Source organism: Rhamphochromis sp. 'chilingali' (genome assembly GCF_963969265.1).
Source record: "Rhamphochromis sp. 'chilingali' genome assembly, chromosome: 9".
In the NCBI taxonomy this organism is placed as follows: Eukaryota; Metazoa; Chordata; class Actinopteri; order Cichliformes; family Cichlidae; genus Rhamphochromis; species Rhamphochromis sp. 'chilingali'.
In genome coordinates, this window is record NC_137936.1 from 24027495 (window position 1) to 24039953 (window position 12459).

The 12459-nt window shown below is 37.7% G+C and overlaps 1 protein-coding gene across 1 annotated transcript; it reads left to right on the forward strand.

Moving 5' to 3' along the window:
* The first annotated feature begins 421 nt into the window (after positions 1 to 421).
* gnb1b (guanine nucleotide binding protein (G protein), beta polypeptide 1b) lies at positions 422 to 11253 on the forward strand. Its single transcript, XM_080890465.1, has 11 exons — positions 422 to 833; positions 5444 to 5553; positions 5727 to 5765; positions 5846 to 5952; positions 6126 to 6189; positions 7768 to 7930; positions 8235 to 8301; positions 8391 to 8592; positions 8697 to 8913; positions 9051 to 9166; positions 9489 to 11253. Exons 2-10 carry the CDS (start codon positions 5497 to 5499, stop codon positions 9155 to 9157), a joined length of 1023 nt encoding a protein of 340 aa, XP_080746591.1. The 5' UTR covers positions 422 to 833; positions 5444 to 5496; the 3' UTR covers positions 9158 to 9166; positions 9489 to 11253.
* Positions 11254 to 12459: the final 1206 nt, after the last annotated feature.

A 12459-nucleotide genomic window follows, 5' to 3' on the forward strand; every position in this document is an offset into this window, starting at 1 on the left:
GGCTTTATCATCTATTCTTGGGTTGCTTTTGAGACCTTTTAACTTGCTATTTAATTACTTGATGTCTTGATTCTGCAGGTCTGGCAGTAATCAGGCCTGGGTGTAGCTCCTGAAATTGAGCAAATGCCCCCCCCTACAGTACTGTACTGAAATCATGATTACCACTTCCTACTTTAGAAGCGAAGTTGGGGCCCTGTTTACTCGATCTTTAACTTGGGCTCCTTTGCTGAGAACATAAGCGAACACTGTGCTCTCTTAAACTGTATTGTGCTCGAATTAAATACGCGTGTACAAAATTAGACGTGCTAAACATCGCTGCAAGGGGGCTGATGATAATTGTAGCATCTCCAGTTATAGAACTCCAATCGAAGGTTCTCTCTCCCTCTCTGCTGCAACGTGGGGTTTCCCAGCGCTAACTGCAGGGTTACCGCGCCCATCTCATTGCTCGGTGGCCGGACAAGAGTGTTACTACGGAAAGGGCAGATGTTAAGCTCGGCAAAAGGGAGACAGTAGGCTGTCTTGTTGGGTGAGCTTTAGTGAATTTAAAGATTGGCTTTTTATCTGCCTGGGCAGTGCCTTCATTAAAGGGCTTTAGTGGGTGTGATTCCCCCCTCTCCGTCCCCTCCCCTCTCCGGTTGGTTGACTGAGGTTGTCAAGCTCCCCCAGCCGTAGCCTGCGTTCGGGAAGGGCTACTCCTCGGAAAACTACGCTAGCTGGCTTAAGCTAGTTAGTAAGCTAGCGTTGTGGTGTTCGTTGATGCGTGGATCGGAGATACACACCGTCCCGTGTTCCAGTCAATGCCCAAACTCAAAAACAGGCGCAAATTGAATCAGGTAAGGCAAAATGAAGCGACCAGCACACTGCTTTTAGAGCTGTAATTGTAACTGTTCTACCTTTAGCTAATGAATTGTGGCGGAATTGAACTGCCCGGGGGTGGGGTAGCAGTAGCCTAGCCTTCTAGTTAGCAGGGGTTAGCTAGCATTAAGTTGGCTATTTTGCCATAAGAGTGTTTGCATCGGTGGATCCCGGTGTAGAGTATTAGCTGCAAATTAAATGACAGAACTTAACTAGTATCCAAGCATCTGAGCAACGTTAGCTACAATTAATGTCGGAGGAAGCTTCTGGCTGGCGTTTAAGTAATAATGTTGGCCCAGCGGAGGTGCTTCTTGATATAAAATGCATTGATAACCATATGATATAAGAGACAACTGCAGTAATCATGCTTAAATTTAAAGCTTCACTGATTGCACTGACTTACATTATAATCGAAATGGTATATTTAAAGATTTTGTGAGTTGATGATGACATACTGGGTTGGGCTGGAACAATAAACGTCCCGTAATAACAGCAAACAGTGTTTTTCTTGTGATTAAAAAGAGTGGGTTATAGCATCACTTAACTCTGCGCACGCTTCTGTGGATTAAATTGCAACACTTATTTAACGTAAATGCCATTGCCGCGTTTACACCCTGTTTTTACCAGCCGAGCAAATAAGTTAGCATATCGGTGCCTGTCTGCAACAAAACGGCCGCATCGATGCAACGCCTTAACTCGTGTTGGGAACATTACTTATAAACAGCCAGCTAACTTGCAGGTTTCATGGATTTAGTTTATTTTTTCTTTCTGTATTCGCTTATTTTCTGAAAGGTCATTTGCTTTATGAAAAACACCCAGCCCCCCCTCCCCTTTTTTTTTTCTTCTTGCATTTGTCGCTTGCTGGAGTAAAACAGGCCATCGCCGCCCGACCTTGCAGTTTTACAGTCTTCCCCCTCCCTCCGTCTGCTGCAAGATTAAAAGGACCAAATAAATTTACGCGGTAATCAAATTAACTTGGAAGTACTGCGTTTAACAAGATTGTTAGTATGTAAGTAAGTGGATCTCCGAAGGCCAATCCACAAGCCAGTTTTCTGGTTTACCCACTGTTGCTTAAAAGCTAACTACATAGCACCCTGTATAATTGCGGAAGAGCGGCGGAGTCTTCCCTGAAGTGACTGTGGTTACGTTATTTTGCATTAGATAATTCTGGCTATTTGGTTCGCGTGTTATGAAATTTTGCGAGTGTTGCGTTACATTGACTCTGCTCGTTTCCAGACATTTTTAACCCTTGTGTGTAACTGTTCTTAATAAGGTGACTTTAATTTTTTGAATATTAGCTCTGCCCTGCCTGCAGGCCTACTCTGTCGAGCTTGCTAACTAGCGGACAGCAGTCTGCAAGATGGCGTTTAGCTGCATCTTCAGTGCAAGTCATATTATCTTTACACTGTGCAGCACTCAGTATTTTTGCCACCTTATTGTGCAGAATTGCGTGTAATTTCCTCCTGAAATGTGCGTGCAGCCTCTGTAGAGTAACCTACTAAACAAATTCAAACCAAAAGCGGAGTTAAAACAGCTATCCGGCAGCCATTCAAATGCAACGCAAAGTCCAATGCAAATGATTTCATTGTGACTGTTGTAGGCAAATCACAGTACTGCACACAATGTCTGTGTCAACTATCAGTACAACCCGTACACTGTTGGTTAAACCTTTGCACACAAACACGTTAGTTCATGCTGTTGATTTATACTAGTACATTTTATTTCTGTCACAAAGTCTGTTTGCATTGTTGTTAAAACTACCAATAGTGTTTTGAAGTTAATTGTATGTTACTGGATTCCTTCAGAAAGTAGTCCTACTTGTATCTGGTCACAACTGCATGAGAGGATCTGTAATATGGTTGCGATGTCATTGGAAGCTGAAAATCCTGGCAATTTCTCAAAGCAAGTGCCTGGATTAGTTGTGTGTAAAAGAATTAAGATTAATCTCATCCTTTTATGATTGGAAAAACATATTTCTAATGCCTGGACAGGCTTTGCCAGCTGTTTACATTTGTGGACATGGATAGGATTAGAGACTCATTGACTGAGGATTTTAGCTTTTAGGATTATGGAGTTGCTCAGTGATACTGCTGGTTATGGCTTTTTCTGTGATCCAGCTTTAGACCTGTGAAATATTGCATTATTGTTATTATTTAACAGTACAGATAAGCCGGTATGTTCTTGAGAACAAATGTTTGTTTATCTAGTGAAACATACACATTTAACTGAAAATGTAGAAGACACCTAAAATAGCAGACGCAATCTACCCTTAAGGGACTTGAAAACTAGTGAGCTGCAACTTCAGGCTGTTTGCCACTGCTCATTGTTTATCATGCAGTCAGCTGACCCTGATCAGGCGCTTGGAAAGGAGAAGTGATGAGGGAGAGGAACTCCTTAACTGTAAGCATCCACAGAGGTCAACAAGATTGAATTTGTATTTTATTTTTTTAATTTCTGAATGTAGAATATTTAAAACTCAGATTTATAACATGACTTCAGGCTATTCCACATTAATATTTGCCACTGGAATTTATTTTTATTTTTTGGGGAATTTGGCAGTTTAAGAAAGAACAAAAAGATGTAGGTGTCTTATTTCATCTGACTCAAGTTTGAATTTAAAACATTGAACATTGAGTAGCACTTTAAAACTAACAGCTTTTCATAGTTTAGTTGTGATAGATACTCATCAGTTTAACTTAAAAGAATTTAATTTAAATTCATTGGAAAAGTTCAAAATCAGGCAGAGTTACTTATGTAACCTCCTTTTTCTGTAGTTGTTTCCAACTCTGTGTACTAAATAAAAACTCTTGTTTTATTTTTGAGTTCATGGGATTAATTATACTTAAAGTTAAGACAGGAAACTCTACATTAGTGTAGTAAATATTTCTAACTTCAATTATTAGTTCTTTTATTTTTCTCAGGTTGAGAGAAGTTGGGAATATAGTTTTAAAATTATGTTTTAAGAGGTTTTCAAGGTGAGAATGGCATCCTGCTGTCACTGGATGATGCTTAATCATGATTACTTTCCATGACACATTTATTATAAGATTAATGAGCATAAGAGGATAACTTGAGTTAGAAAGGCCAACCAGTCAGACAACTTAGACGATTGTGTAGATAAGGTTGAGAAGACTTTCAGTCTTGTCCTGCAACTTCCAGTAACATAGGTGAGCTGACGGAAAAACACAAGGTAAGGTAACTAGTAGGGCAGTGCTAGTTAACTTGATCTTTAGTAACTTTACAATCATATTTAAATCTGTATTGCATTTTGTTTTTAATTTCTGGGTTAATTAGGTTTGGTAATGTTATTTATTTTTCACTTTTAAGCTGTTACATGTGTAACAAGTAAAAATTCTGAGTTTAACTTTGTGACCGTCGTCTTCAGTATCCGTATAATAGAAGGAAGTTACAATTCTTTAGAAAAAATTTGGCTTCCAAGCGTTCACATGTTCTAACAATACAATAACTCTTGAATCTGTAGAAAATTATGGCTGATCTTACATTTGGTCAAAACTGAGTGTTTTCTCCACTTCAGGTTGGTAACTTATTTACTCTTTGCAGTTCAATACAGAAGTATCCGTTTCCCATTTTAAATGCAAAGAGATGTCCCGTGTGCAGCTTCAGGTTGGTTTTGTAAAGTATTTTTGTTCACCGCACTTTCATAATTCATTAGATGGATTTTACCACAAGGTTATTTGTCTTACAGGATAACTGGAGTCAGTATAAGAACATTTGTCCAACTAATAATCCTCCTACTGACCTTATTATTAAATTCAATACTATATTCATAAATCCATTCCTACCTGTTGATTGCAGCCATCTTTTAGGTGTTTCATTCTTCTACCTTAGGAAAACCTTACTTTTCGTTACTCTAAGTATGCTGACGTGGACGTTACTGAAATGGACAGTTAACAAATGTTCCAACCATAACAGAAATTAAAATGGTAGATGAATCTGTCATGCTAAATGCAGTTTTTAATTCAGTATTGCATTGCTGAGCTTTTGTCTTTTTCCTGATATCTTACATGTGAATGAAATCAGTGCTTCATACAAAGAAATTTCAGACACACTAAGAATGCTATATATATATAGATATATATATAGATATATCTCATCAGTAAAATTAATATGTATATATTTTATTAGCTGAACTTTGAGCGTGCTTTGCGGCTCTGTATTAATATAAGTGGCTTATTGATCACTGAAATTCTGAGTATCCCAGGGATTAAGGTCAACAGGATAATGACTGCTTTTCGGATCACTGGAAAGTCATGCGTTAACAAGATTTGTCTGGCAATATGAATTGTGTGTCAGGATTTAGCTGGTGACATTGAGGTGGGAAAGTAAGGTTGAAGCATGAACTGCACATTGGACATATTGTAGGTAAACAATTTTTATTTTTATTTATTTATTTTTTTGCCATCAATTCAATCAAAACAATCTTGGTGAAAATCTTTATCCACTGCAGGTCTGTGAGCTGCGTTCAGACCCATTTTGCGTTTGTCTTCATTACAGCTTTGATTTTAAAATGGTTTGCTTGAAAGATTAAAGTTCCTCATATTTCCTTTGTTTGTGTTGCTTTTTTTAGAGCAACAAGTGCCCGTGGTAGCTGGAGTAAGGTAATTGAAAAAGCAGAATAAGATGAGTGAACTGGACCAGTTACGCCAAGAGGCAGAGCAGCTCAAGAATCAGATCAGAGTGAGTAACAAAGTATCACTTCTCCACATAAAAGCATACAGACGTTTATTCTGAAAAATCTGACAGCCCTTCCAGTCGAGACTGGTGTGAGATGGAAAATGTCTGACCAAAGTGTTGACACCCCCCCCCCCCCCCCTTTTTTTTTTTCTTTTTTTTTTTTTGTGTCTCCTCAGGATGCCAGGAAAGCATGTGCAGATGCCACACTATCACAGGTAACATTTAACTTTTCATAGTGTTTGGGTTGAAAAGCATTTGATGGGAAATGAACCTTATAGCACTTAATGTTTTACAGATCACAGCTAATATTGACCCCGTTGGCCGAATCCAGATGCGTACAAGACGAACGCTGCGGGGCCATTTGGCTAAAATATATGCCATGCATTGGGGAACAGATTCTAGGTAAAACCTAACAGCCAGAATATGATTTGTGGAGCATAGTGAACTTTGTGTCTTTCAGCAGTTTATGCATATTTTTCTATTGTTTTTAACTCTGGATAAAAAATAGATGCGTGACAACCCCTGGATACTGTGTTAGTGATGTTCATATTACTGTTCTTTTCTTTTTTTTGTAGGCTCTTGGTCAGTGCCTCTCAAGATGGCAAACTTATTATTTGGGATAGCTATACCACAAATAAGGTAATTTTCTTCATTATTATTTTATAATGAGGACTAATGGAATAATAGGCAAACCTTGTGTTTAATCTAGTTGAGAGTCAGTAACAACACAGCCTTACAAAGCGCAGACAAAAAAAGTGCGGTCATCTTCATTCTGATTTTTTAAAATGTTTACATAGATTGGATACTAAGTGATCTTGAAATTAATAAAACTATATAAATTTAGTTTACCTTTTAAGTTGTTCCTTTTGTACTATGTTGTACTTCTTTATGGGATAAAACAATTTTTTTGAACCTATGAGGCTATGTTGAATTGAAAAGAGGGAAAACTTATATTTAAAAGTGTTGCAGATCAGCTGAGCAAGAGGCATTTGTGCCCTTTCCCCTGAGGCTGATGTGTCTGGTGTGCAGTTGTTGATATCGGAGGAATGAGTACACTGTTTTAATGCCTAAAAGGTAATCTGGCTTCTCCACCAAAGACAGAAGTTTCTTCGGGATCCTTAAAAAGCTTTCTGACTTGTTTGGGATACTGAAGAACCTTTTGGGATAATATAATTTAACATGATACTGTGGACAATGATCCAGCTGGTAATAAAAAGATTAAAGGGTAATTCTTCCAACATTAAAGGGTAGATAGAGGTTTGATTTGTTTATGGGATACTTTAATGCAAGGCTGGTTATTTCATCCTCTTGTTTAATTAAGCTGTTGCATTATGGTGTCCCTAAGCAGCAGATTATTGACTAATATCATGTTCCCATTGAAATGGAAAAATTACGGCCGTGATTTTTACAGGATGCTGTCTAATATCTCAACAGTGCAGCCTCTTCTGAGTTGTAGCTTGGGTCACAAGAACTTACTTTGTGATCTGGCAGTACCTCACAATAGCTTATTTTTATAGTTTAGACTTGAAAAGAATTTGGCAGTTTTTTTTTGTTTTTGTTTTTGTTTAGAAACATCTTTTGTTCAGTTTAAATTTCAGGCCTAGGCTTGTCCTCGAAGGAACCATTGGAAACTTGTCAGCAAGCCACCAGAGCGTTCTTTGCTGTAAGCTTTGGTTCACTGCTGCAGTCAGGTTGTTGCGCTCTGGAGATTTTTTTTCTTTTCTCTTTAAAGGAACCTTGTGTTTGGCTTCTGTCTAACTACTCTACCATAAAGACCTTTTTGATGACGTGCTGACATGATTGTCTTCCTGGCAGAACTTTCTAAACTGTTTAATCCAATAATTTTGACATAGGTCAACTCTACTGAAGCCCTACACACAAATTTTAAGGACACATTAAATCCAGCAGGACACAGCTGACTACAGCGTTGAGTGCTATAGCAAAGGGTCTGAATACTTGTTTAAAAGAAAGCTTGAAACTTTGAAGTGTAAAAAGTGAAGGAGTTGCAGTACTTTCTAAATTGTATAAATAAGTATTGACATTTATTTTATGCTTTATAAAGGCAGACTGACATTGTTGTGTGTTAGTGTTTAAATGCCAAATTTAGTTATTGTAACATTGCTCTCCAAAAGGTATGTAATCCTATTTTGAAGATTTTGTTTCTTTGACAAAATGGAACTTAAGTATCTGTGCATGTGTCTGTTTGTTACTCTATAGGTTCATGCCATTCCACTTCGATCTTCCTGGGTCATGACTTGCGCATATGCGCCTTCAGGAAACTATGTGGCCTGTGGTGGCTTAGATAACATCTGTTCCATCTACAACCTGAAAACACGTGAGGGGAATGTACGTGTGAGCCGTGAGCTCGCTGGACATACAGGTAAATGGTTGTAAATGTCTTCTCAAACAGCAAAGTATCAGTTAAAACATGCTTCTTTTGCCATATTGTCTATGTTAACTTATAGTTGGATTCAACAAAACAGTGGCATGATAAGGTGTATGTTGCTTTAAAAATTTGTTAGTCTTTTTTTTTTTTTTAATTTTCAATGAATTTTAAATAACTGATCTATTTACTGCTAATTGATGATTAGTCGTAACTGCAAGTAGGGGTTAAATGTGCACTGCTAGTTCTACATTTGTCTTTCACTTGTGTATTAATGACTTCTATTGACTCTCAATATTAGGATACCTGTCCTGTTGTCGCTTTCTTGATGACAACCAGATTGTTACAAGCTCTGGAGATACCACTTGGTGAGTGAAAAGATGACATTGAGTTCCGTTAATGAGCAGTTAACGTGCTAGACAACAGGCAAACTGATTCTAAATCCTTTATTTCACAGTGCACTTTGGGACATTGAGACTGGCCAGCAGACAACCACATTTGCTGGACACACCGGTGATGTCATGAGCCTGTCACTCGCCCCTGACTCAAGGTTATTTGTCTCTGGTGCTTGTGATGCCTCTGCTAAACTCTGGGATGTTCGAGAGGGCATGTGCAGACAGACATTTACTGGCCATGAGTCTGACATTAATGCCATCTGTGTAAGTTCCATACACATGTAAATACAAGTGTTTTGCTTGCTAAATTTGTTTCCTGTTTCAATCAATAATTGGACAATAATTATTTCTGTTTTTGGAACTTGCAGTTTTTCCCTAATGGAAATGCCTTTGCCACGGGCTCTGATGATGCCACCTGCAGGCTGTTCGATCTGCGTGCTGATCAGGAATTAATGATCTATTCTCATGACAATATCATATGTGGCATCACCTCTGTGGCATTCTCAAAGAGTGGCCGCCTTCTTCTGGCAGGATATGATGACTTTAACTGCAATGTGTGGGACACACTAAAAGCTGATCGTGCTGGTTAGTATTGCTGAAAAAGCCTTTTATCTCCTTAGTGTTGGTAAATCCCAAGAGCACTTTGTAACATCCAAATTGATGTGACCTGTATTTCCTTAGTGCACTACTGTTAACTAAATGACAATTATGATTGCTTATAGGTGTGTTGGCTGGACATGACAACCGCGTTAGCTGCCTGGGGGTTACTGATGATGGCATGGCAGTTGCAACAGGATCCTGGGACAGTTTTCTGAAGATCTGGAATTGAAGCCTGAAGGTTCTTTTACTGTTTGATTGTTTTTGGGTTTTTTTGTTGTTTTTTGTTTTTTTGCATATATTATTATTATTATTTTTTTTGTTATTATTATTATTTTTTTTACATTTGTATCCAAATAAATGCCAATTTCCCTCCAAAATCCAGTTACCTTTACGCTTGTTCCACACTTGGTTGTTGTTTGTAATGGGACACAATCAGTGCTTGATCTTTGTCCATCAAGTTTTAAGGTCTTAACCTGGCAGAACATTAAAAAAAAAAAGGCTAAACAGTAGGTCAGATTATATTATTCAAATCTTAAATTTAACCTTTCTTTGTTTCTCAGATGTTCATTTAACTCCAAAGTTGACTGGAAGACCATTACAACTTGAGAATGTTCACAGCATCTTCTTCAACACTGTTTAAACTGACTTGGACACCACAAAAACGAAGGGAAACCAATGCCTTTCCTACACAAAGAAGAGCACAATTGTTTATCACCTAGTTAAGAAAGGATCTCCTGTGGTATCAAATCCAAAACTTGTGCATTCCTTCTTGGACCATTTTATGTTACCTTGAAAGAGAAAACAACACTATCATCCCATGCAAATGTGTGCGTCTTGAAAGCAAATGTTGGAGTGTAATTGTACAAATTATTTAACTTTTTTCCTTTTTTTTTTCCTTTTTTTTTTTCTTTTTTTTCTTTTCTTTTTTTTTTTAAGATTTCTATTCTGATGGTTTGTTATTCTTGATGGCTTTTTTTTTTTGTCATATTTCTTTAGTGGTTTTAGATATGTTTGAATTACAGCTTGTCTTTCTAATCCAGGTGAATCATATAAGACAGATGAGAAAACCATGCAGAAGTAAAAAGCTTGGATCATATTACACGAGCAGCTTTCAAAATGTCCATGATGTATTTATATACTAGCTGTTTTTGTTTCATCACAGCCTTTTGCACATGAAGCTTTGCCTCTCAACTAATACTGTGTTAACTAACCAAGCACATGCTATAAGTTATGAATGCTCATTCCAGTACAGAAAGAGTTATTACCAGTAAATTATCCAGTTAAGCCCCTTAATTCTTGTACATGCCTTTGACTTTTGGTGGGAAGGGTTTGGTTTAGGGTGCTGAGGTAACTGAGGCATGGCTCGATTTTACTATATGAAAGGGGATTTGTGTTTCGTATCCACTTTGAGTGAAACACCTCACCTGACTTAATAGACACTTCCTTTGCTTGGGACTGCAGTTGCAACTCTGTGAATGAAATGTACAAAATCAATGTCTGAAAATAATGGTCTGTTTTAAGTTAAGACATTTAATTTTGTCTGCCACGAGTTAATTTAGATGTGCATGCTGTAGACTTGCTTTCAATGGTGCAAAAATCCTAGATTTTTCTTTTGTTTCCAAAAAGGAGAGTAACCTGTTGATTGAACTTAATAGAGGCCAATTTATTTTTGGCTCAAACTCTGCATACATACATCATGTACTAATACTGGTAACGCTATGCACCAGAATGAGCAAGAATGGAAACAGACTTATTATTGACTGCATACTTAATGTAAATTATGCTTACCAGTTCTATTGATGCCAATTTTGTAATAATTATTACAATCATTGTGAGAAATCTATCCTTGAAAAGTCCTCTCTCCTTCAAATCTTCACACACACAATGGAACAGAAATGTCCTCACACACTGTCCATACTAAAACTTTTTGTACACCCCCCCCCCCCCCCCCCCTCCCTCCATTGGTCTTAAATTTGAAAATCAGAACATCTGAATGACAACATTTTCACTGTATACAGAAGCACTTTTGTTAAAGTTGACATATTTTCACTTTTTTCTTTTTTTATTTTTTTTTTCCTTTCTGCGATGATGTACAATAAATGTGATGTATTCGTGTATGGCCACAAGTGAAAATGCAATTCAACTGAGGTGGATTCCCTTTTCTCTTTCCATTAATATTATAGAGCTCTGCACCCTTATGTACCTATTCACTTTTTGTATTTCATTTCGGTCTGTTGGTGTTCCACGGTGAGCTGGATGCAAGATAGATACTGTACTAAATTGTACTGTTATTGATTGGAAAATGTAATAAAAAGCTGTTTGAGATCTTGCTTTGTGTTTTTGTGAGGGTTCTGTCAGAATCTTCTGATGTGCCATTTAAACAATTCACTGCTTTGTGCAGCTTTGAGTTTTTGGAGGGAGCCTTAAAAAAAAAAAAAAAAGAACTAACTTGTATGCAGTAATTGTATTGTGTTCACTAAAGAGAGACCGGATTTGTTTTTCTGATCTATGCAGAAGGAATTGTGATGCATCTGGATGCAGAAATTTTTTTGAGTTTTTTTAAAATTGTGTAACAGTGCTTGTATTATTACTCTTTATTGTCAGATTTCAGCAACATAATTTTATATGGTACTTTTTTTTTTTCCTTCCAAGGATTTCAAAGTCACTTTCATATGACTTGAAGTAAAAATTTTCATTTGCACCCTGGTTAAAAACCAAGAAGAAGGCCCTGCTTCTGCTGGTGTAGATGTCTGTGCTGGTGGGGCTTTCACCGCCCTCACCAGAGTACTAGCATACCTCAGGTTCATGAGAAAGAAATGGTGTCCCTTCGTAAGTAGGTAGCAAGTGTTATGGCTCCAGGTAAAGTTTCCAATGAGATACACCAAGGTACCTGAAAGTGGAGGCCACTCCCACAGATGAAGTGCAGAGGAGGAGGGGAGTTACCTTTTCTGCCGAAACCAATGATCATCACCTTTATTATCCCTGCACCAGCTTCCGTTGCTTTACCTCTTGTCTGTAGTCAGTCAATGTTGATCCCCAAACTTCTAAAATTGGTTTGTAAAACTGCTGCATGCACATGGAACTTTAAAGTTTCACTGTTCAAGTGAACAACATCCTATTAGGGAGATAAGCCATGCAGAAAGACCAATTATCTGAAAATGACTTAATATTGAAAAAGCCAGTCTCTTCATCATAACTGGATTTTTTTAAGTTCACCCCAAACCGACGCAATAATGCATTTTACATTAACATGGGCATGACAGCTATGCTTTAGACACGCTCCAGTCTTCTGAAAATTGAAAGGCGGGGGCGCATTTACCTACAATTTAAAAATGTAGGTAAATACTTGTGATCCTAACTTATTATCTGTCTGGCTTTCAAAGTTTGTATAGCTCATTCAAACCGCCATCTTCCAATCTCCAGCCAACAAACGGAAGCTGTTGTTGTAAATGACACACACTAGGCCTTATCTACTCCGTTTACGGGGGGGGGAAACAAAATTCACAATTAACTGTTAAGTTTAATTGTTTA